This window comes from Ictalurus furcatus, chromosome 1 (genome assembly GCF_023375685.1).
Source record: "Ictalurus furcatus strain D&B chromosome 1, Billie_1.0, whole genome shotgun sequence".
Classification (NCBI taxonomy): Eukaryota; Metazoa; Chordata; class Actinopteri; order Siluriformes; family Ictaluridae; genus Ictalurus; species Ictalurus furcatus.
The window spans coordinates 18,818,107-18,842,277 of NC_071255.1; the positions used below are offsets into that span (position 1 = coordinate 18,818,107).

The 24,171-nt window shown below is 39.5% G+C and overlaps 2 protein-coding genes across 3 annotated transcripts in view; one reads left to right on the forward strand and one right to left on the reverse strand.

Moving 5' to 3' along the window:
• Positions 1-1,364: 1,364 nt before the first annotated feature.
• Positions 1,365-4,170, forward strand: LOC128611426 (ly6/PLAUR domain-containing protein 6). Its single transcript, XM_053630928.1, has 3 exons — positions 1,365-1,436; positions 1,880-1,996; positions 3,423-4,170. Exons 1-3 carry the CDS (start codon positions 1,388-1,390, stop codon positions 3,638-3,640), a joined length of 384 nt encoding a protein of 127 aa, XP_053486903.1. The 5' UTR covers positions 1,365-1,387; the 3' UTR covers positions 3,641-4,170.
• A 99-nt stretch (positions 4,171-4,269) lies between these two features.
• cep192 (centrosomal protein 192) overlaps positions 4,270-24,171 on the reverse strand; it is a 29,936-nt gene continuing 10,034 nt past the window's right edge. For both annotated transcript variants that reach the window (XM_053630904.1, XM_053630896.1), the window contains 35 exons: positions 23,891-24,037; positions 23,753-23,817; positions 23,413-23,628; positions 21,228-21,369; positions 21,056-21,132; positions 19,880-20,945; positions 18,813-18,930; positions 18,468-18,624; positions 15,532-16,330; positions 15,086-15,234; positions 14,387-14,617; positions 14,119-14,244; positions 13,848-13,982; positions 13,684-13,747; positions 13,424-13,563; positions 13,018-13,110; positions 12,751-12,869; positions 12,463-12,648; positions 12,283-12,373; positions 11,887-12,066; positions 11,142-11,402; positions 10,756-10,877; positions 10,549-10,658; positions 10,264-10,426; positions 9,658-9,827; positions 9,212-9,335; positions 9,024-9,129; positions 8,678-8,885; positions 7,753-7,829; positions 7,543-7,638; positions 7,257-7,376; positions 7,006-7,115; positions 6,678-6,801; positions 5,514-5,572; positions 4,270-4,891 (listed from right to left, as the gene is read on the reverse strand). In XM_053630904.1, coding sequence (XP_053486879.1) covers positions 4,759-4,891; positions 5,514-5,572; positions 6,678-6,801; positions 7,006-7,115; positions 7,257-7,376; positions 7,543-7,638; positions 7,753-7,829; positions 8,678-8,885; positions 9,024-9,129; positions 9,212-9,335; positions 9,658-9,827; positions 10,264-10,426; positions 10,549-10,658; positions 10,756-10,877; positions 11,142-11,402; positions 11,887-12,066; positions 12,283-12,373; positions 12,463-12,648; positions 12,751-12,869; positions 13,018-13,110; positions 13,424-13,563; positions 13,684-13,747; positions 13,848-13,982; positions 14,119-14,244; positions 14,387-14,617; positions 15,086-15,234; positions 15,532-16,330; positions 18,468-18,624; positions 18,813-18,930; positions 19,880-20,945; positions 21,056-21,132; positions 21,228-21,369; positions 23,413-23,628; positions 23,753-23,817; positions 23,891-24,037 — 6,284 coding nt within the window. In that variant the 3' untranslated portion in view covers positions 4,270-4,758. The remainder of the gene's footprint in view (positions 4,892-5,513; positions 5,573-6,677; positions 6,802-7,005; positions 7,116-7,256; positions 7,377-7,542; positions 7,639-7,752; positions 7,830-8,677; positions 8,886-9,023; positions 9,130-9,211; positions 9,336-9,657; positions 9,828-10,263; positions 10,427-10,548; positions 10,659-10,755; positions 10,878-11,141; positions 11,403-11,886; positions 12,067-12,282; positions 12,374-12,462; positions 12,649-12,750; positions 12,870-13,017; positions 13,111-13,423; positions 13,564-13,683; positions 13,748-13,847; positions 13,983-14,118; positions 14,245-14,386; positions 14,618-15,085; positions 15,235-15,531; positions 16,331-18,467; positions 18,625-18,812; positions 18,931-19,879; positions 20,946-21,055; positions 21,133-21,227; positions 21,370-23,412; positions 23,629-23,752; positions 23,818-23,890; positions 24,038-24,171) is intronic.

Genomic DNA, 24,171 nt, shown 5'->3' on the forward strand with positions numbered 1-24,171 from the left:
GTGCATTACAGGAATCATAGCAAGAGTTCAAGCTACCTGCATGCTATACAAGAGGGCAGCAAGTGTAAATATGGAAGAAGACTGAAGCTTTTCTCCAAGGACAAAATAGTCACTTTCAGCATGAAGATGTTCTAAAGCGCAAATGTAATTTCAGTACCGCATGATAAGTCTTCTACTGAACAAGGCTGGAGTTTATTTCATCTCTTTAAACGATTTAACAATGATTAACTTGAGAGAGAGAATTGCAGAATAAGAATATCTGCCACTGTAAGGACCAGAATATGTTATGGCCTTATCTATGCTACGATGATCTGCACAATTAATGAACGATCAACACTCTAACCAGGTATCCGTACCTATGGTCAAAACCACATGGCCATAAGAATACAGCTATAGCTCAGGAGTCTAGTATTTTTCCACAGCCTACATGTTAAGTATTATAAGGCTATTTTATTTGGTCTTTAATGTAGCATGGAGATTGTAGTGCTGAATGGACAAATGCTGCCTTTGTGTTGTTAAATGTTGTGATGTACACACTGCTACAGTGTGTAACTGGAGAGAGCTTTGTCACTGAGGTCAATGCCAATCTGTCATGTACAGAATAAATAGTGTTGTACCTTTACCCATAAAACACAAGGCATGCTTCAGTACTGTCTTTATTGAAAATGTTTTACATAAGAGTTTATGTAATCCAATTTATTCCAAAATGAAGTAAAAACTGCAACATTTCTCAGAATTGAAAATATTATGTATATATAATTTTGTTCTAAAAACAGTCATATTGTATTTCAACTAGAGTTGTTTTCTTTTATGCTAATATTCTTTTTATGATAGTCACCCAGGAAAAAAATTACAATCCTCTTTCAAAAAAGTGTGGTCTGGTGAAACACTCAACTAGATGAAATACATACGCAATGCATTGCACACACTTGGATTTGATGTGCTATGCATTCCAGACCTGATCTTGGATCACATAAGCATAGATTAGCCAAATAGTGATGGATATCTGTAGTTTGAACTCTTTTTCTAGTTAGACTAGTTTGTGTTTGATGTCGAAGAGTCTGCCTGTGAGTAAATAGAAATGTTAATGTGTCTCTAGTGAATTTTCTTACTGAATGTGGTAGTCATAGACCAGGGATCTGAGCAGTCTGCACTGACGTCTGTATACACAATACCCTCTGTGTGCACTATAATAACCAGCTACAGTTGTTCTGTAAGAATGCTATTGTGTTGTTGTGCCAAAGGGTCAAAATCATGAGGGGGTCCTAGCTGGGATAGCTCATGCCATTCAGGAAAATTAGATAAAACAGCTGTTGGGTGGGTCTCTGAAGGGAGAAAGTCCTTTACTGTCTGATAAGCAATCACATGCAGATGTTGGTCGAGAAGCATGGAGAACCTTTCTGGACTGCTGGTTTTCTTCCTAACTATACACTCAGGTACTGAATTTTCATTTACTGAAAAAGTACTTAGTTCCATTCAACTTTGTTAATATCAAAGATTTCGTGAAAGTGATTCTAACTTTTGAATTTAGCCCCAGTAATAAATACAATGCTTTTGTTCTGATTTCTGAGAATGTATTTATGTGAAAATCTTATCATTTAAAAAAAAAAAGGTCAATTTATCCAGACATTGTCACAGAGAAAAGGCTATGCTGATGTTTGTGTCCACCTAATAACTTTACTATAGTCTGTATTAAATCTGCTAGGGCCACTCGCTTGTTTTTCGGAAAACATTTCTAAAATGTGCAAAATGTTTGAAATTCTATATCAGTAAGTTTATAAGTCTAAATGACGTATTTCCCCCCCCCCCCCCAAGTGAGCTTAAGGTGATACATGAAAAGATTCCTGTAATATTCTACCTATTTTCTTGTATATTACAGTATATTCTCTGAAGTGTTATGTGTGCAGTTCCACTCCATCTAATGAGTACTGCAACAGAAATGCAGAGGAGTGTCGGGCTCCTCTTGATACCTGCATGACCACTGTGGACATACTGGGTAAGAGCTGTCTAAAGTAACAGTAACTAGGAAATCATACACTGTGTCTAAATTACCAAAGAAACTACAATGCCATGAAAGTGTTAGTCTCCTTCCCGATTTCTTTTATTTTAGCATGTCACACTTTTGTTTTAGAGCTTTAACCTGAGTAAACAAAAGTTTTTAAATGAACCATATATTTAAATAATCAAACACCAGCTACCCATGACTGAAAAAAATAATTACCCCCTTACTTATGCAATTGACGAATTAACCAAATTTAAATAAAAATTGGGTTCAGTTGGACTACACACACCCAGGATTGGTGACTATCTAAACCTAATCTAAACATTCCACAATTAAAGACACAGGGCAAAAGTGGTTTCCATGGGAGACAAATGTCATATGACATTTGTCTCATCTGACATTTGTCAAAAACACCTTGCTGACCCCCCCTTCCCCCTTTTGAAGGCTTCTGGGATAATGTTCTGTGGCCTGATGAGTCGCAAGTGGAACTTTTGGGAAGACATTGATCCCGTTACATCTGGCATAAAGCCAACACAACATTCCACAATTAAAACATTATACCTAAAGTCAAACATGGTGGTGGTAGTAGTATGGTGATGTGGGGATGAAACAAACAAACAAAAAAATTAAGGCTTTGGAGTTGCCTAGTCAAAGTCCTGACTTGAATTGCATTGAGATGCTGTGACTGGACCTTAAACATGGAGTTGATGCACAAAAGCCTCTAATGTGGCGGAATGAAAGCAATTCTGTCAAAACTCCTGTACAATTATCAGAAGTTGTAGTTGTTGCTGTTAAAGATGGCACAACCAGTTAGGTTTAGGGGGCAATTACTTTTACCACCTTTTCCCTTCAATCAGTGAAATCATTTAAAAATGGTTTTGTTTCCTATATATATTTCCTGTATATTTTGTTCTCCTTATCTTACATTTTGTATGAGGATCTGAAACCATTTATACAGGTGCATCTCAAAATTTGAATATCGTGGAAAAGTCCCCCCCCCCAATTTAATTAAAAAAGTGAAACTCTTATTCTATGTTCATTACACAAAGTGAAATATTTCAAGCCTTTTTTTGTTGTAATCTTGATGATTATGGCTCACAGCTCATGGAAGTCAAAAATCCAGTATCTCAAAAAAGTAAGTTCCACTTTTTGAATTAAATTAGCAAAAAAAAGCAACTTTTCCAGGATATTAATTTTTTGAGATGCACCTGTAGTGTGACAACTATGCAATAAAGGAAATCAGGAAAGGGCCAATACTTTTTCATGGCACTGTACACGACTTTGTACAATAATTGCAGATTTACTGCAGCTGATAACGGTCTTCAAATCAAGAAGTACAAGTTACTGAAGTATAAAGATACAAAAGCACAAATTAGCCAACAGTGAAAATCATGGCTAACTTAATTTCCTCTCTGTGTAGGTGAAGTGAAAGTGATCGTGAAGCAGTGTTCCAGTTTGAGAACATGTGCAGGGGCTGCAGGCACTGCCTCACTTGATGCAAGCGGAAATGGAAATGAAGTTGCATGCTGTAGCAGTCACCTGTGCAACTTCAACACTGCAACAACCATTCAGCTGTGCACATGGCTACTGAGTCTACCCTTGTGTCTACTCACCCTACTCATTAAACAAGAGGTTTAAAGATACACAAACTCAGCTCTATTCAGTTTACACTTTTATCTGACTAGAGAACTCCGTGCAAGTGCTCAATATTAAAAGGCCAGTTAATTTTGTCAGAGCACTGAAGTTTAAGAACCTTGCTTTATGTTTGGTAATGGAGACCTGTAATAAAATTAACATGGTCTTTTGTGGATGTTAATGAATATTGTTCGCACTCTCTGCCATGCTTTACCTACCAACCAAGCAAATTAATTAATTAGTTAAAATATATGCACAGGGAAGACATAATTGCACTAAGACAAGTTTTTCATTCTTAAGCTGTATTTCTGTTAATGACAGTTCACTTATTAAGTAGTTATAGTACTATTGTGCTATCACATGTTTAACCATTAAGTTACCACTTGCAGACGAATAACTTGGTGTGATGTGTTAATGTAACAGTTAGTTCTGTTTAATTCCTGATGAATGTCTATTGGCAAATAGTGTTCAAGTATTCCAAATAAAATACAACTACGTGTAACTACACTCACATGTACTCTTAATCAGGACGAGATTATATCTTGTAAATAACCATTTGAATGAGCTGTTAAATATGATAACTGTCCAGTTCATAATGTGTAAATCTCAGAAGTTATAAAAATAAATAAATCTCCAACATGAATCAATCTTTATTTTGAATTTTAAAATAAATAATACATTTACAGGGTGTTGTACAAAATGTTCAACAAATTTAAGTTTTGAGTTCCCAATTTTAGACAGGTTATTCTGTATTAGTGATGTATGGTTTGTAAGTAACAAATACCACACAACATTCAAATTTACAAGTGTTACTAATATAAAATAAGATGTACTGTTCAAATGTTCCTCATCAAGGCAAGAAATGGTACTGAATCACATAGCATGGATAAAACCAGTGACCTAATTAATGCTAATGGCTTCCCCTTAGGCATACTGGATTATGGGTTAGTGCAATATTAAAGCTTATTCTATATTTAATGTCTAGACTGAATTGAAAAAAAGCCCCACTTTCCTCAAAAGGTACATCACTACACATCCACTTACCCACTTTTTGCCTCACACTAACCAAGTGGAGAGGAAATGAACAGAATACTTAAATAAGCAATCAATGTTTGTGACTGTTACGGTAAAGCTTCACCAGAGAGCTCTATGGCAAGCTTAACGTCTGTGTCTGTCTGAACAAGCAGCAAGCTGGTGAACTGGCCTATAGCAGTCGGTTTGAACTGCACAGGAAGGTTGATATAATGCTGTGTCCTGGTGAAAAAGGAAGAGATGTCAGATTCTCTCAACACTTGGGAACATGCAAAGTAAGCACAATGATTAAGCAGCAAATGAAATTTACAAGCATGGATGGAATGACAATTTTACAGTGATTAAATACACAACATGGTCACCTATATCACATCACAGGTTTTCATCAATATGGATACCAATATTTATATTTATAAATAATCTAATGAAAACATTTGCTGTGCAATATTTGCCAGCCATCATGTTCCAAGATAAAAGAAACTTCACAGCAAGCAATGAACACACAAGTATGCACGATTGTCAGTGTATGCATGCATGAAGTACTACATGCACTCATGCATATACCTGCAGTTAAACATTAATAGGTCTCACAGCAGGGATGTGCAGCAGGAAGTGAGACAGTTGTTCAAATAAAAAAAATTAATAAATTACACTCTGTTATTAAATTAAGGCCCTTTCAATTTTTCCACACATAGAACAGTGTATAGAACTGTGTGAGAAGAGAGAAAGAGGCAGAAGAACATAAAAAAAAGACAGGTGCAGAGTCAGACAAAGACAGAGGGAGAGAGAGACAGATACAGAGATAAATAGACTGATTGTTTCTGTACAATACTAATTAACTCACCTTAAAGAATATTTGGAATGCTTGATGTAGAAAGGCTCTGAAGGACTTAAAAATCTTAGCTGTAAGTCAATTAGAGAAGCTCAACATCAATGACATGCAACATTTACAGTAAAATAATATTCTCCCAGATTCTACTGGAAGGCAACAAACTCCCATGCAATGATGATCAATAATGGGGTCAAATTAATTAGTGGGACAGTTTCTTTAAACATAACTACATACACGCAAGTGTGATATATGCATATGTACAGCTCAGAGTTTCCGTTAGCCGGTAAATACCGTTTTTTGACCGTTAAAAATTCAAAACGTCCAAAAAAAACGGTCAGGCACAATGTCCCGTACAAATATTAACACGAAGCAGACGTTACACAAAGTACATTCACAATTACGCACCTAAATAAGGTCTGTGCAAAATTAGTTTTTTCACATTTTTCCTGTAAAGTATACTCTGATTTGCTCGCATGAAAAAAGCCTTATGTACCTGCCTTCAGTAGGAAAAGGTCACTAAGACCTTTTATAGGTCTTGTATAGGTCCTTGTAAGACCTTGTATAGGTCACTGACGCCAATTCTACAATTATGATTTATTTTAACAGTGTGGAAAAGAAAAACTTTTCTTTCATTTGATTGTTTTGCTGCTGTTATTATTATTATTATTATTATTATTATCACTAACATATCTGGTTTGGGTCAGGAATGAGGAAGCGGGAGGCTGAGGAGAACTCGAAATGTTTTTTTTTTTTAATCCTCTCTATTTTCACTTTTGATTTTCAGTGGACTCATTCAACGACATGAAAATGCTGACATGCATCTGGTTCGCCTTCACTCTTGTTATGGGAGGCTTTGAAAGCACAGACATGCACAAGTAAACTCATGCTACGACCACACCCCTGCCGCCACAATCGCATATACTATGCACAATCCAAAATAAACACTGAAATTTTTTCCAGTTTGTCCAGTAAACTTAAATCACTGCTGGACGTGTTGCTGGGCTCTAAAACTTCTTAACGGAAACTCTGGTACAGCTAAGCCTTAATATTCAATTAATCAAGCACAAACTGTGCTGTTAAAAAGTCCAGTTTTTATTCCAATGTTAGAAAGACTCGAGATGCAGTACTAGTCTGTTAAAGGTTGCGAAATTCCTAAAGCTTTCTGTGAACACTCACCTCATGTGTATCACAAGAGTTGTTTCGAAAGTTGACCTTCAATGTGCTGACCTCACCCACACGTGTGGCAGGGAACGTGTAGAGACTCTGAGGGGCGTACACTCCTCTCCTGGAGGGCTCCGTACTGAATGGGAACGAGGAAAACATGACGTAGCTAATAAGCCAATGAAAATCTTTTCTGAAAGAAAGCCTTATACACAAAACATGTTGCTGTACTACATACTTTTTATCTTTAGGAAAACATTCACATCTCCTTTCTGGATGCTCACACATAAATATACAAGTCAAACTTTCCCTCCCTCAGAAACCAGTACAGTACACATCTTACCCTGTCTTCGAGCCTGCAGACTCCACTCTCGTCCTGCTCTTCACATTGACGTCTGTCCGTACTAGAGTGCAGTCTTCTTTACGGCTTGTCCCTGCGCCTGCTCTTATGCCCTGCAAAACCAAACAATTCCATTCAATACTCAAGTTTGCCACTGTGCTACAATTCTGTCTCACTCTCAAAACAGCTATATGAGAAGTAATGTCAAGCATTATTTACACGTTATTTCATTAAATCACGTATGAGAACCTCACCATGCCACAGAGCTGAAACCGGATGCGGCTCTTTTGCTGTGGTTTGGTCACTGGGTGACACTCAAGATCCCAAAACTGAGCATAGTCCCCCCCGTCCCGCGGGAGAAATGTAAACGGCACCTGAAAAACAAAACCAAATAAATCAGCAATTAATGAACCTGCCTGTTGTAACTGATTAAATGAATAGGCATAGCACACCAAGATTTGACAGTATCTTTCAGTATGAAAATCAAGCAAGGTGTCCCTAAATGTTACGGATGGAAAGAAATCTCCTTTATTGTCTCACCTGCATCTTTTCTTTGACCCCAAGCATCCCAGACATTCTCTCGCATCTGAATGCTGTATACGTGGCCCGATAAACATCTCCACTTCCATCTACACCCTAAAGGTCACACAAAAGTTTTGTAATTTTTTTTTAAACTTTATTTTATATTAAAAAACAATATTCACAGAATGTATAAAGTGATTCCAAGGCTCAAAGATGGGATAAAAATACCTTGACATATGGAGGTGCAAAAGATGAAAGGTACCACCTAACTTCTTCCCCATGGTTCTCCACCTCCACAGAATACTCTGAAAATAAGAAAAACTTGTTCAGAAGCAAAATTTCCCCACTCTGTACATTTCAAGGGGGGGAAAAAAAACAAAGAAAAACATTCATAGCTACAAAACTAAACAAGAGCTTCTTCAGTCTCCAGATATTTTGTCTCAGTCATGATAAAGACATATGGCTTAAGAGAATCTGTGAAAACACAGGTTTGGCAGCACCATCCAGTTCAGCACTAGGTCTTTCAATAAAACAATGATCCTATGTATTCCTCCAAATCCACACAGATTCTGTGCTCACATCTAATACCTCTGCCCTAAACTACAGGGTATCCCAAACGTCTCCATACGTGGGGGAAATTAACAATCTTTAGAAAAATATCTTCCACAGTTTTTCATACTTATTTTATATTAGTTTTCTTTTTCCAGAATGCCTTTGACAAAGGAAGAATGCATTGAAATCATTCTCATGGCTGGATCGGAAAGTTGTTGCAAGGTTGTGATGGACTTTAACAGGAAACATGACAAGCACACCACATACGACCCTTTAAAATTATTAATAGATCCAAAAAGACTGGAAGTGTTGCGGACCAACCGAGGAGCGGACATCCATGAGCATCCACAGGCACAACTAACATGGAAGGAAACTTTTAGACACACCCTGTATGTCTAAAACCCACTACCACTGACGGTGAAACTAAAACCACTACCAGATAAACCAGGAACCTGAAGGTGAGACAGCACAAATGGTAAGGTTTTTAATTTTTTTTAAAAAAACTTAATACAAGTATGATCTCACATCAATCGTATATGATGTGCATAAGAGGTTATGCTAATTTTGGAACTGGAAGTAGTTGCTGGTTATCATCTGTTACCTGAGGACTCTCCAGAGCAGGTGGAGGGAAAGACCACTGTGCGGTTCTTAATTTCCACGCTAGTCTGAGGGCTGCTGCACTGGGCTTTGAGACCTGAGCCAACAGGGGTTTCCGCCTGGGGTGGCAGGGGGCAGAGGGAGTGGTCCGAGGACGAGCCAGCAGCAGAGATGTCCATAGCCAGGTCCTGACGGATCTGCACTCTGATAAACTAGACAGTAGCAGTACACATTAAATTTAACAGTCTAGAATTTTAGATTTATCATATGAAGCTTAGTAAAAATTAATACCGGGATTGACCATGCTGACTTTCTATAGACAAAATGCACAGTTTACAATGTCTTAATACCTTCTGCTGATTGTCACATTGGACATATATCTGGCCACTCCATGGAAGCATAGAAGTTTTGGTTGCCAATGAGGGGTTTGGGCTAATTAATATTTGCAAGTTGCTCCTGTACAGAGAGGAAAATTATATAATAAGGACTCTATACAACCATACATATACAAGCATGTGTGTGAGTGCACAAGTCATACTGGGGCTCAATGATGCCATGTTGAGGAGTGATGGTCAGGCAGTGGGCAGGCCAGGAGAGCTCAAATCTCAGTTCACGATCTGAACAGTTCAGGATCCGCACATGCTTGGTATCAGCTACACCAGCTATAGTCAAACACAAATTAAGACACTTCAGTAACCGCAAACTCTAAGACGGGAGGCAAGGGTAAAGTTGAAATTAACAGCATCATAACTACATAAAAAAGGTACAAGAAATATCTCATGAAATTTCTTAATGTGGTATTTTTAGTCTGCCGTCTTTTAACTGCATTCCCGTTGAAAGTAAGCCAAATTACATGGTCACTTTACACATCACTTGATGTACACAAACATTACTGTCATATACTGTACATACACAGAGTTAACCTGCTGTACTGTAATCGGTAGTACAATGTGTGTGAAGCCTGGAGGGAGTGTTTGAACTCACTGATGGTGGGTGCACTGAGGACCAGCTGTTCAGGCTGGACACTCCAGGTGTTGTCCACAGAAGACTCAGTCCGTTTGAGCGCAGGTTCTGACGCACACAGCGGTGGCCCTTTTACTGGAAGAACGTCCAGGGAAACATTACTGAAGTGACGCTCTGAAGTCCCCAGACCACTAAAGGGAAACAGAATATTGCTGCTATAGTATTTGAGTATATGAGTATTTTACACCTCCCTACCCAAACCCCTATCTACCCTCTTCCATAAACATGAGTTCACAACTAGCTCATGTTGCTGTGATTTACAGGGAACATATGGGTATTTCATGAGAACAGTCTCCTGTTGCACTACAAGAGCCCCTACATTTGAACTCTTAATGACAATTTTCACTAGACACATGCTGCTGTCCTCACCACCATCTGCCTCTTTTGGAGATGAGGCCTCTCACCAACAATTCAGATATAAGTAACAAGTATGATAAACCCCCCCCCCATGGCACATCATTATGTCTTAATGCAAGTACCACCTGCAACATTCATTGCCTATTGTTGTAATTATTTTCTACCTACAGACTTTCTCAAGAGAAAATGGTAACGCTTTAAAAATAGTACCTATCTGAATCCATGGCATGGTGCTGTAAGGCTCTGACAAACTCAATATGATCACTCGCTGCTAAAGCAGCGGTTTCCACTGTACCCAGTAGTGACAGGATAACCTTACTCATGTTTCCATAGAAAACTTGAGCCTCATTCGGCCTCTGGGGGAGGTCACAGGCTGGGAATAAAAATACAGGATTCATTATTTAGTTGGTCATCGTGCATTGTGAAAAAAGGATGTTAATGCAACTTGGAATGTCATTTAGTAGAAAATAAAAGTCTATGCACAAGAGGTCTTACCTTCCTGAATCAATTCCTCACCAAGGAAAGGCTCATCAAAGGAGATGCTCTTTAGTAAGCTGTTTTCAGACAGCACTTTTTTGCCTACATCAGGCTTGATGCGTAGTAACCTGAGAGAGATCAACATTCCTCAGACATCCAATCAGAGAAACAAACTCTTGAGGCTGATTAGACACAAAAGAAAGTTCGAACAAAACTGTTACTGACTTCCTGAATTGCTGGCGAGAGACCTCATCTCCACAGAAGAGGCAGATGGTGGCAAGGAGAGCAGTGTGTGTCTGGCAGAGAGCCTGCTCCCTACACGATGCCTTCATCACCACTGTAATCACCTGAAAATAGAGTAGTATAATGCAAACTGACTACCTCTCAACACAACTTAAATCAACTACAAAGAATAAAATCCTTCTTCAAACACTGCATGAAAATTCTTCATGTCATGCAAATTGGTCATATGATAGTATTGCATTATCTGGAACACCAAATTAATATAATCCATTTTTGCGAATGGAAAACCGTCTTTCAGATACAAGTACAGTTGTTAACTAATCTCCAATCACACATGAAAAAACAAAACTTTTGCAAAATCAACTCACCTCTTGCGTCCTTTCTTTCAGTATAAACTGTGATGGTGACAGGCTGATAACGGCAGAGTCCATGACTGTGCGCTTCTCCAGGTCACTGTATGGGACAGCTCGAATAAATGCAGCTCTGGAGCCTGTGTTTCGCACGCACACACAAAGTTTGCTGACTCTGCCTTTCTGAATGCCGCTCAGTGTGGCCACATAACCATCAGAACGTTTCCTTAATTCCTCCAAAATCACATTACTTGTGCCTCCATAACCAGACAGAGGGATCTTAAAAAGGCAGAAAAAAAAGTATTTTTCCAGTTACAAATTAAAGTAGCAGTATCCAATATAGGGGAAAAAATGGTGTGCCGAGAGTTTCTCTGAAAAGCCAAAAATATTTGAATTCATAGCTGTCAGTTGGATGCATCACATTTTTTGGCCTCATATATTATAGTAACAAATTCAGTTACCAAAAAGCCTTGCTGCTTATGAGTGACAATATTTTGCAGCCAGTACTGAACCAGAGAAATATGAGAGTAGAGTAAGTAGATGATATGGTCCCAAGTACCATACTCCATTGTACTGGTACTTTTGGTACTTTCCCCAATGCATTCCTCATTGTATTTTATTTTCAAGCCATTACAGCGTGCATTACATATTTAGATTTAAAATTTCCACCCAAATATCTGCAATAATAAGATTTGATGAACAAACTGACAAGAGAACAACAGATCAAATGATATTCCGAGTAAAATATCAAGAGTATACTTACAGTGAATTTAACTCCAGGTTGAGAGGGTCGGACAGCAGACTGTTTAATCTCAAGCTTGGCCAGCATGGAAGCAACACGAGTGGGAGCGAAAAGAAGGTGAACTGCCACGTCCTCTTTGGGTTTAATTAATAGCTCTCTGCTACGAGTCAAATGCTCATCAGGGCCAAAAGAACTCTGCAACTGAAGATAAGAAAAACAAAAATTCTTCTTTGAACGTATTTTTAAAATCACGTTCGAATAATCATTACCAAATTTCAATTGCCATTTTTATTGTGTATTGGTTATACTCTTTTTTGTGTATTTGTGTGCAATAACTTGTAGCAGACTACTCCGATGCTAAAATACAGGGGTTCATATGCAAAATGTTGGCATGTCTGCACATTTAATGCAACTAACCTGAAAGCAGTCCTGGTCCTGACCTCTGATAAGTATTCGTAGCTGCTGTGATGTAGTGGGGGAGTTGTTTCTCAGTATTAGCTTCTGCTGCCTGCAACATAAACATGATGTTTCAAATTAAAACAAACCGAATCTGTAGATATTTTTGTTGGCGAATGTGCATGTTGCTGGCGGGCTTACACAGCTCTGCCTAGAGTGACTCCTCCCCAGGCCATGAACTGCTTGTTGGAGAGGATTGGTGGCACTTCACCATTTGGCACAAAGACTTGAGCAGATGTCACATTCCCAGAATTCCCCTGGACCACCTCTCCTTTCAGGACAACCTCATATTGTGGCCCACTGGGCAGTACGAAGATTGTCAACAGACTGAGAGAACAAAGAAACATTGTGCGTCAATACTGGAAATTCCAACTCACATGCGATCATGCATTTTGCCACAGGGTTAAAGCAAAATAAAAAGTGACATACCACTCTTTATATTTTCTGTTGCTCTGGGCAGTAAAAGTAACAACAATTCCCTGTTCCTCTCCAGTTCGCAGGAGTAGCTCTTCAGGTTTTACCATGAAGCAGTTGTCACCATCATTACACTGTAAATCCAAATATTCACAACACACTATATAATTGCTCTCTTTTTACATTCTTTGATATAATACTGCACATTTCCAAAGCTGTAAACTTTGCTTAAATAAATGCAATTCCAGCAATTTGGTTTCCCCACCAGAGAAGAAAATGTACCTTCAGTCTAAGTTGCACATCAATGTTGCCTGCATTCTTTAATGGCAAAGTCTGGCTGGCTGACTGTCCCAGTGGAGTCTGAAGACAAACAGTCTGGAAAGACCAGTTACAAGCAAATAAGCCATGTACAATACAAATTAAATTACACAACAGCTTGATGAAAACCAGTCAACCCAAAGGCTCTAAGGCTCCTGATGTCCAGCTATGTGAACTGGACAACTTCCAGAGCCCAGACACAGTAAAGACTAATAATTATATGAACAACAGACAAGGCATGCATTCAATCCCATTCAATAAGGGCAGTCAATTCTGTCATGCTGAAAAAGCAGATGTATCAGTATGTATGAGTATCAGTGTATAGACCGCCAAAAGCTGGGTCCTATTTTGATAAACTGCAACTTCTTACCTGCAGATCCTTGGGAGCATGAACTCTGGCTGTCCCAGACCTTGCTCTGAGAGCAACACTTTGGATCACGCGACTGGGGCCAGGGTTGTCCACCTCAATATCCACACGAGCACTGAATTCGTCTGGCGGGCCTAATTCACCTGCATCACACGACAGCTGTTTCAAGTACAACCAGTATGAAAGGTTTTGGTTCAAATCTGCACGCACGCGGGCACGCACGAAAAACTAGAGTCATCATCATCATCATAACATATCAGTACCTAATTTTGCACTGAATCTCTGAGGTGCGGTAAAGTGAACCCACACCATAAAGCTGTCTGGATTCTGTTAACAAAAAAAGAAAAAGTTTGAATACAGCTCAGTGTAGCATGGCTAGAATTCAGTTCAGATTAGTGTCATGTTTGCTGTGATTATACACACTTACATCTCCACAGCTGGAATGCATCACATGGTTTATGACCGAAATGGAGGTCAAATTCCCACCAGAATGGAGAGAGCCATCTGATGTCATAGTGACAGGACTCTTAGAGAAGCTGAAGCAATGCCAGGCTGAGGCATTCTGGGGAGAAAAAAAAAAAAATTCAACGTTGCAAGCACATTTCTTTAAACTTCAGTCAATGTAAAAGCCACAAATACTTCGCACATATTTCTGCAGCTCACACTATTAGAGGTAATGCAAGAAATAGTTCACTAACCGCACTTATAACTAGACGTATGGGCACAGTTGCTCGAGTCCTGTTGACCATTTTAAGAGGCAGGGACTTAACACTGCCTCCTGCCAGGTCTCCAAAGTCCAGACAGCCAGTCTTGCCAACATCCACCTATTAACAAACCAACAAATTATATTAGGCAGTTTCACACACAGTTCATTTCCCTGTTCATTTTATCTAGATCAAAATGCTTTATGAAATGCTCCAGTGCCGTCCACAACATTAAATACTGTAACATGCACGAAACGCTTACTTCTATTGCTGGGTTCTCAGCCACTGCAATGAGTACTACTTTCTTGGCAAAGGCCTCAGCTTGTGCCACTGTCTCACTCTCAGCAGAAGCAGGCCAGGATGACACACTGAGAGTACACTGGTAGAGGCCAGCTTTTGGAGCAATCAACAGCACCTTCTGCTCTTCTGTGCTTTTAGGTCCAATGATGGTCTTATTCTTCACAATCAGCCACTGGTACGGCAGCGAGTCCACCTGGTAGATATGTACAGTATTAAGTAATCACTATTACTAGTTGACTTCCACTTACCAGCTGAAGTCAGTGTGGAATCAAGTAAAGACTAGGGACAATAACAGTTAAACAGTCAAAACCAAAATTAAATAAACTGATCAACTGACACCAGCAGTTAAAAATGTTCATTTCTAATAAACAGCTTTTGAGAGTGACAATGGTTATTTGATCATTCAAGTGGTGATGTACATTTCTGAAACGTTACAGTAGTGTGTCCAGTAGAGCATTTAGGTCAGTTCGTTCTCAATCTGACAGAAAAGTTTAGTTTCTGTGATTAACAAGAAATATCCTTTCATTGCGACACTACTTTGACTAACAGATAGACAAGCAGTTTTAGGCATTAAAACAAAATTCACATGTTGGGCTACAAATACAACAATTACTAAATCAGGCTGGGCAAGTCATTGATCGAATAAGTAAAGTGTTCTAACCTTCTCTCCATCGATGGACAGATTTACTATAGATATGGCCACCTGTTGCCAGCGTTCGGAGGGGTTAAAGATGCTGAGTGATGTCTGGCAGGCAATGCCCACACAACATGCACCAGGAAACTTCAGCTCATCTGGGACAACCACTTGGGCTGAATAATAAATATAACAAACCAGGAATATAATAGTTCCATTGTTATTAAAAGAACTAGAAACACTGATTTAGGAAAAAACCCTTAAGTAACAACAACGGATTTATTCTTATGTAGCATTACATCCCATCTGAATATAGGAGTGAAAAGTGGTTGTCGATATGGCTACCTTATGTGCTAATCTAATAAGTCTTCAGGAGCCGTTTGTCTGTCCAGTTGACAACTTATCACTAATCTATGACTGCTACAAACAAAAAGGACAGTGCCCAATCTCCCAAACAATAAAAATGCACTTACTTCTCAGATCAGCCAGATCTCGTGCAGACCATGCCGCCATGCTGGGCTGTCCATAAGGTTTGCTCAGGGGGTACTGATGAGGATGTTGGCCAGCAGTCATATAGACAGATGGTAAACCTTTTGATCCAGGGACATGTGTATGTGCAATTTGTGAGTTAGCACCAGTCATCACAGCTGGCACACCATACGGTCCAGCCAGGGGCCCTATATGATAGGATGAAGCCTGCAATGACCCTTCTGCACCCAAGTACTGCTGTGGAAGCTGAGTGCTGAAGAGTGACCGACCAGTTAGAATGGTTGGTATACCACAAGTTAGTTCTGACAAAGCACCCTGGGAGTTGTAATTTGGGGCCAACCCATACCTCAATGTTTCAGATTTGTAAGTGGTGGGGGGAGGACCATACTGTGAGCCAAGAAAAGCCTCACTCCCAGCTCCAGGGAAATCAGGGACTTTGTTAGTATTCTGCTCCATTGGTCCAGCAGGCTGATTGTTAATGTTGAGGTTGCTGGAATAACCAGAGTCAACCCGAGCGTACAGACTTGGGTGAGACTCGGACTGACGATTCACTGGCCGGCACTCATGCCTGCAGTCCTTGTGGATATGGCACTCATTTTGGATGCGTGAGCCATGTTCTGAGGTCTGTTGATTTGAGCCAGGATTGGTTGATGGACAAGATGATCGTGAACTCAGGTCTCCATTATGGGTCTGATGGATAGGTTTATTTGCATCAACAGGCTCCATTGGTGGGGTGGGACTTGCTCTGATGATGGTGGTACTCAAGGACATGGAATTATTTTTCTGACAAAGAAAAGTATTCCATTACATGCAAATACTGCATTCACATTAAATGGGAAAACTTCATGTAGATACTAACTGGACACTCACAAACAATCAATCATTTCAGGGACATTAAAGTTTATGAAGATATCATAAGCTTTGGGCACAATGTGATATGAAACTGCAATAATATTATATATATAATATATATACACACATAATATATTATATACATACACACACACACACACACACACACACACACACACACACACACACACACAGTGAGGGGGAAAAAGTATTTCATCCCCTGCTGATTTTGTACGTTTGCCCACTGACAAAGAAATGATCAGTCTATAATTTTAATGGTAGATTTATTTGAACAGTGAGAGACAGAATAACAACAAGAAAATCCAGAAAAACGCATGTCAAAAATGTTATAAATTGATCTGCATTTTAATGAGGGAAATAAGTATTTAACCCCCTCTCAATCAGAAAGATTTCTGGCTCCCAGGTGTCTTTTATACAGGTAACGGGCTGAGATTAGGAGCACACTCTTAAAGGGAGTGCTCCTAATCTTAGCTTGTTACCTGTATAAAAGACACCTGTCCACAGAAGCAATCAATCAGATTCCAAACTCTCCACCATGGTCAAGACCAAAGAGCTCTCCAAGGATGTCAGGGACAAGATTGTAGACCTACACAAGTCTGGAATGGGCTACAAGACCATTGCCAAGCAGCTTGGTGAGAAGGTGACAACAGTTGGTGCGATTATTCGCAAATGGAAGAAACACAAAAGAACTGTCAATCTCCCTCGGCCTGGGGCTCCATGCAAGATCTCACCTCGTGGCATTGCAATCATCATGAGAACAGTGAGGAATCAGCCCAGAACTACACAGGAGGATCTTGTCAATGATCTCAAGGCAGCTGGGACCATAGTCACCATGAAAACAATTGGTAACACACTACGCCGTGAAGGACTGAAATCCCGCAGCGCCCGCAAGGTCCCCCTGCTCAAGAAAGCACATATACATGCCCGTCTGAAGTTTGCCAATGAACATCTGAATGATTCAGAGGACAACTGGGTGAAAGTGTTGTGGTCAGATGAGACCAAATGGAGATCTTTGGCATCAACTCAACTCGTCGTGTTTGGAGGAGGAGGAATGCTGCCTATGACCCCAAGAACACCATCCCCACCGTCAAACATGGAGGTGGAAACATTATGCTTTGGGGGCGTTTTTCTGCTAAGGGGACAGGACAACTTCACCGCATCAAAGGGACGATGGACGGGGCCATGTACCGTCAAATCTTGGGTGAGAACGTCCTTCCCTCAGCCAGGGCATAGAAAATGGGTCGTGGATGGGTATTCCAGCATGACAATGACCCAAAACACACAGCCAAGGCAACAAAGGAGTGGCTCAAGAAGAAGCACATTAAGGTCCTGGAGTGGCCTAGCCAGTCTCCAGACCTTAATCCCATAGAAAATCTGTGGAGGGAGCTGAAGGTTCGAGTTGCCAAACGTCAGCCTCGAAACCTTAATGACTTGGAGAAGATCTGCAAAGAGGAGTGGGACAAAATCCCTCCTGAGATGTGTGCAAACCTGGTGGCCAACTACAAGAAACGTCTGACCTCTGTGATTGCCAACAAGGGTTTTGCCACCAAGTACTAAGTCATGTTTTGCAGAGGGGTCAAATACATATTTCCCTCATTAAAATGCAAATCAATTTATAAAATTTTTGACATGCGTTTTTCTGGATTTTTGTTGTTGTTATTCTGTCTCTCACTGTTCAAATAAATCTACCATTAAAATCATAGAATGATCATTTCTTTGTCAGTGGGCAAACGTACAAAATCAGCAGGGGATCAAATACTTTTTCCCCCCTCACTGTGTAATAATATATATATATATATATATATATATATATATATATATATATATATATATATATATATATATATATATATATATATAATTTTCACTAACTAGTAAATAAAACAGGAAAATGTGTACAGTAGAACTGTAAAACATTCAAATTCAAGCCTTGTGTGGAAGATGTACTTTACAGGCTTTTTAAAAGGCATTATAAATCATCATCATAATGAATGCATATGTTCTTTTGCTTCCGTTTAGATTTTAACATGCTCAGCTCAATACTGACCTGATGATGATTAGGTGTGGGGAGTGTAGTGTTCTCATTAATAGAGAGGTAGGTGAGCCTGCTCATGGATGGACTAGAACAGTGAGACTGAGGTGACAGGGGGTCAGTCCCAGGACTTCTCTCACACATACCACTACTAGAGGACGGAGAAAGGTCTCTAAAGAACACAAACAGGTTGCAGAAATGAGTAAATGCTCCAAGTATCACGTTATTTAAAAACATACACTACCATAAATTCATTATAGATGACAAACTTATTTTATTCGCTACTTTGTTTTCCCTTACTCTTAAATAGGCTATATTGGTTAAGGTAAGCTAGAACAATCATTGAGTAAAGGGGTTTACCCATATCCACTAAGCAGTGAAGTCTGGCTTGGGCTTGAATGAGTAAGTGGAGAGGTGGATGGTCTAAAGGTGCAATGGCTAGCCTCCACAACACCAGAAGTACAGCGCTCAGGTGAGGCTTTAAAAACAAACAAGAAAAACAAATATACACACACTTCATAATAATAACAATAATAATATGCTCAGAAAAGGTTTGCACAGAACTGGAACAAGTTAGACATTCATCTGACACCTACAGTACGTAAAATTAAGTCCTACTGACATAAATAGCTGCGTTTACATGGACAACAATAATCCACTCTTAATCCGATTAAGACCATACTCTAAGAAACTACCATGTAAACAGCAATTTTTACTTACCTTAAATCTAATTAAGGTCATAATCGAAGTAAGCAATAATCTAATTAAGACAGGTGGAGTACTCCTGTTTTAGTCGCATTATGGACGTGTAGTAGTGACATGTAAAGACCTTAATCACATTATGAACGTCGTGTGGGAGTTTTCACCACATTTTGCGACAGGACACGAACACACACGGCAGTTTTACGTTTTACAGCGAACAAGAGAGTTCGGCTGTGTCCCAAATCGCATACTTTCCTACTATAGGCCTGTAGTTGGGGAAAAATACATGTATCTCGGCTACTATATAGACGGTAACTACGCGATTTGGGACACACCCACCGCTTCAAGCAGTTGTCTATTAGCACATATAGCATGACAAATAATTAACTGCACTTAAAGCGATCGTAAAAAATAAATAAATAAAAACACCCAAAAATGTATACGGTACCATAACGAAGACAAACTGTATGTTGATACGTGAAATTCTGGAGGGACGTCGGACGGCGTGGCCCGGTTACGTAATGACGCGGGCTGTTAATCTAATTATGTTCTAAAACATGTAAAACAGGAACATGACAGGAGTATTCTAAAAGCGACTCATGTAAACACCTTAATCACATTATTATCTTAATCAGATTACTGCTGTCCATGTAAACGTAGTCAATGTCATCAACAAGATTATGCTATTTCATAGTAATTGCAACATAAATCAAAGAGAAACTTGCCAAATTGTGCATCAGTGGTTGGAAAAGAACTCTGTGCAGCAAATGTCTGTTTCTCTTTTCCAAGAGTCTGAGTAGCTTGAGGGCTCCTAACGGATTGTGCCTCTTCAGAGCAGGACGTCCCATTCTGCTTCATATAATTTTTGCTTTTGGGTGTGTGTGGCGAGCTCCTTTGCATAGGTAACTCCGAACATCCACCAGTTTGAGAGTTTTTGGGGGCAGCCATTGAGTCTGATATTGGGTCATTGCTTTTTAATGAGTGACACATTCCAGAAACCTGTGGTCGAGCTGTGCTCATTTCGACCCTGGACTCTGAGCAACTCCGGTTTCCTGCAGGTGTTGGTACGTGGCAGTCACTTTTGCTTCTTTCTGACTTGCCTTGCACAGGTTTAGTCTTTATATTCGTTGATGATGTCAACGACTGTCCTGCACCTGCTGATCTCCTGGGTGGGTGAGCTGTGGGTGTTGGAATGCAGCTAGTCTTCGGTCGTGGAATATAACTTCTCTTTGCATCAGACCTCTTAACTTCGGACACGACTTCTGTAGACTGTTTGGATGAGTTATTCGGTGAAACCAGACTTTTCTTTACAATGTCTTTTGGAGTTGAATGCTCTTCTGCATGAAGAGTGATGCTGTTTGGTAAAGGAGTCTGTCTCTCTGTAGACCTGCAAGAGTTAGCAAGACTGTCTGCCAAGCTGAGAATGTCAAGACAGGAATGGGAGCTGGAAGCATCACTATCACTGCTAGATACTTCTGCCTTTTTCAGGTATTTCTCCATGTCAAGAGCACTCAGGTCACCCAGGGATAAGCTTTTCTGAAGGTCATCCTGCTGAAGTAGTTTTTTAGGGTGAGGGGTCTGAACAAGCTCATCTGTTCTTCTGCTTTTAGAATGCCTCTTTTTGGATAACTCCATGATCATTGCTGCAAGCTGGGCAGGGTCTGAGCTGATTGAGGCATCTGCAATGGCAGATGCAATTGTGCTGATACTAAGTGTTAAACTTCCACTAGAGTTTGATTCAGAACTTTGACTGGAATTCCCCTTATGATCCAGTGATAACACAGGTGAAATCTATTTCAAAATGAAAAACAAATCAAATGCTTGTATACACTCCAAATATATTTAAAACAGATTACTTTGTAAAAGAACATAAATGTGACTTCCAGTAAATAATACCTTACCTGGACATCTTTTGGGTCTGCATGACCCTTTAGTGGCTGCTCAGCTGGTGTAGGCTCAAGAGTCTTCTCCAAATCCTCTATGGGTTCAAAGTAGCAACCAAGTTAGCATTTTCCATAAAGCCTTGATCCAAGACCAGACTCTAAGGGGCATTGCAGGAAGATAATATCATACCTGGATTCATGGTCTCATCCGCATCACTGAGCTGGACCGTTTCACTGCGAACAGAACTTCCTCTAGAAGAGAAATCAGAGGGCCTAATCAAAGCAAAGGGCTCCCTCTTCTCTGGAGAGTTGATGATATAACCAAATGAAGGCTGAAAGAAAAATAAGACATAATAAATAACAGATTGTATGACTAACTTGTAGCAGTTTAAATTAGCTGTTGACTGGTCAGCACAGAGAATCCAATAGTGTATTATAGCAATCAGTAGCACCGTAAATAACTAATAATTAGTCTCAATTAGAGATGTAACAGTATGAAAATTTCATATTACGATTATGACCAAAACTATCATGGTTATCAGCATTATCACAGTATTGTTAAACTGTGCTGAAAATATACTGATACACACACTGAAATCATTCAATGTGTTTTTTATATTATACTATAAAGTGACGGATTGTTGTCACTAGCCTTGCTGCGATAGTCAGTACACTGTGCTTGGGCCGCAAACGATTACATCACTTGCCCGTCGCGGCACCGCCCCCACAGTCATGTTGCCTTTTTATAGTAATAAAAATTTAGTTCAGTTAGAAAACGGATGCTACAATTAAAAACGCGTCTGTTCAATTCAGCATGAACCGAATGAGTCAGAGTTGCAGCACAGATCAGCAGGAGTCAGATTTCGTTTATCACGGAACTAGAATGAGGCGAGCTGACTGACAAAACAATGGCAGAAGATTTGGTTAAGTAGAAGCGAGTTTGTCATTGTACTGTTTTGTTGTTGTGTTTTTCATCAAGAATAATAATGAACCAGGGACATTCAGAAAGTTTCTCAGGGACAAGTTTAAAATAATAATAATAATAATAATAAAAAAAGGGGGCCATCACCAAATCCATCACTATTTAAACTACATTACTAACTTTAATTTAACTACATATTCTTATCACCCTGGTTGACACTCTAAACAGATTGTGTGTGGTCACAATAATGAATATGAGAATGACACTACTAATATAACCTAATGGCATTTTATTTGTACGTTTTTAGATTAATTACAACAAAATGGCAACTTTTAGTGGAGAGATGAATCTAAAGAATCATTAAAAGAAAATTTAAACATGTTTAACTGTATTACCATCCACAAATGTAGTGACATCCACTGTATATCACTTACTGTAAAGTCAGTAACACTTAATTTCACAATCACATTTGGCAGCAGCACTTTGATTTCCATAAAACAGCAGTACTGCTTGATGAACTGGCTTTTAGTCTCAAAGTTTTAAGATGTGCCTTTACTGACTATATAACATGCATATAATATAACAAAAGTTACTTACATGTCTGAAAATGTAACAAACTTGAGTAGCTAGAACTTACCAACACATTCCCTCTCAATCAATTTGAAAACTACCAGCAATAAAATGCTGCTAATATGAAAAGGTCAGCAGAACAGGTAGTGGTCTCTGCATACCTGTCTGCTTGTTGAAGCAAGACGCATCACGATTGCGTCATGACAGGACTCGAATTGAATAAATAAATAAGTTCTCAGACTTTCTTGTGATTATTTTGCTACCGGTTTTGTGCATGCTCTCATGTTAATTCGAACTCAAATTTTTATTTATTTTTTTTTTTACATAATATACTTGCTTATCAATTTTGAGAGGGGCACTTTTCAATCATTTAGAAATAGGGCAGGAGCTTGAGGCCCCAGAGTCCCCCCTTCTGCAAGTGCCTTTAATGAACCCACCATTCAAGCAATTGCCCCCTGAACTGCAGCTAATTCAGAAGCGAAAGTGAAATGCACACAGCTGCACCAGCATTCATAAGCAATTTAAAAGTGAGGGGGAAAAGAGGAAAAAGTGCCAACGAAGCGCCAAAGCCTCCTTTTGCAGCAACTTTCTTCTGGCAAGCTCTGCAAATAGGGTTACCATCTTCTATTAAGTTTCCCTCAGCATTTTTATCAAATCCAAAAATATGACCACACTTCAGATTTGCGTCAGACTCGTGCTGGGTGTGTGTGGACAGCATTTACTGCGAGTTTATAAATAAATTATGATAATCACGCACAGTTTTAATGATAATTAAATGTGACCAGGTAATACTAACAATCAGGGAATTTTATCGTGAAACCAGGAATCATTTCATCCTTAGTCTCAATGCAGTTTTAATGTTATTTTTTTGTGAAGCTCTCACCCTTTTAATGTCTTCTTCTCTGCTCCCTAAACAGCCCAAAGCTTCAGATCGCTGCTGAAAAAATTCTCCCAGGGAAATACGCAAATAACTTTGGTTCTCCTTTTCAAACTCAGTTGAGACTTGGGAGGCTCTCATCAGAATGTGGCTACTAGCAGGAAGTTTCCAAGATGTGTCACCAAGAAGCACACTTCTATTGACTGCTTCTATCTGTTCCTCCTATTAGTGGGAAGGAAAAAATCCTGTAATTCTATGCATGGACACACACACACACACACACACACACACACACACACACACACACACACACACACAAATATAAAGAAAAATGAGCAACTCCCACCTGCATGAATTGGTGCTCTTTCTCAAACTCCTCTTGATCCACAATAATCTTTTCCATAGCCTGGCCTGAAGAACAAGTAAACGTTTCAGACTGTCAAAACAGAATAATATTTTTAGGCATTCATCCACCTATACTTACCACCACCAACAAATTCCTCAGACTGCAACTGGTTTGCAATATCATCAGGTACATTTGTCTCCTTTTCAAAAGAGGAGTAGTAGGCTAGATCAGTCACCCATTTCCCATCCTCATTCTGGTAGACAACACTATGAGTAGCATTGGCACCTACAAAACGAGAAACTTGATGCATGACATCCCAAATGATTTGACACCAAAGATGAAGTGCAGGGTTTAAAGGCTTGTAACCCACATAAACCATTTTAGCCATAAACAAATCACCATTAGCTGTAATTAATGGT

What these genes read in the sequence shown, in the direction of transcription:
- LOC128611426 (XM_053630928.1), top strand. Translation starts at nt 1,388, where the DNA reads ATGGAGAACCTTTCTGGACTGCTGGTTTTCTTCCTAACTATACACTCA. An exon ending in CTTCCTAACTATACACTCAG is followed by an intron (nt 1,437 to 1,879) that starts GTACTGAATTTT and finishes TGTATATTACAG; the next exon opens with TATATTCTCTGAAGTGTTAT. An exon ending in GACCACTGTGGACATACTGG is followed by an intron (nt 1,997 to 3,422) that starts GTAAGAGCTGTC and finishes CTCTCTGTGTAG; the next exon opens with GTGAAGTGAAAGTGATCGTG.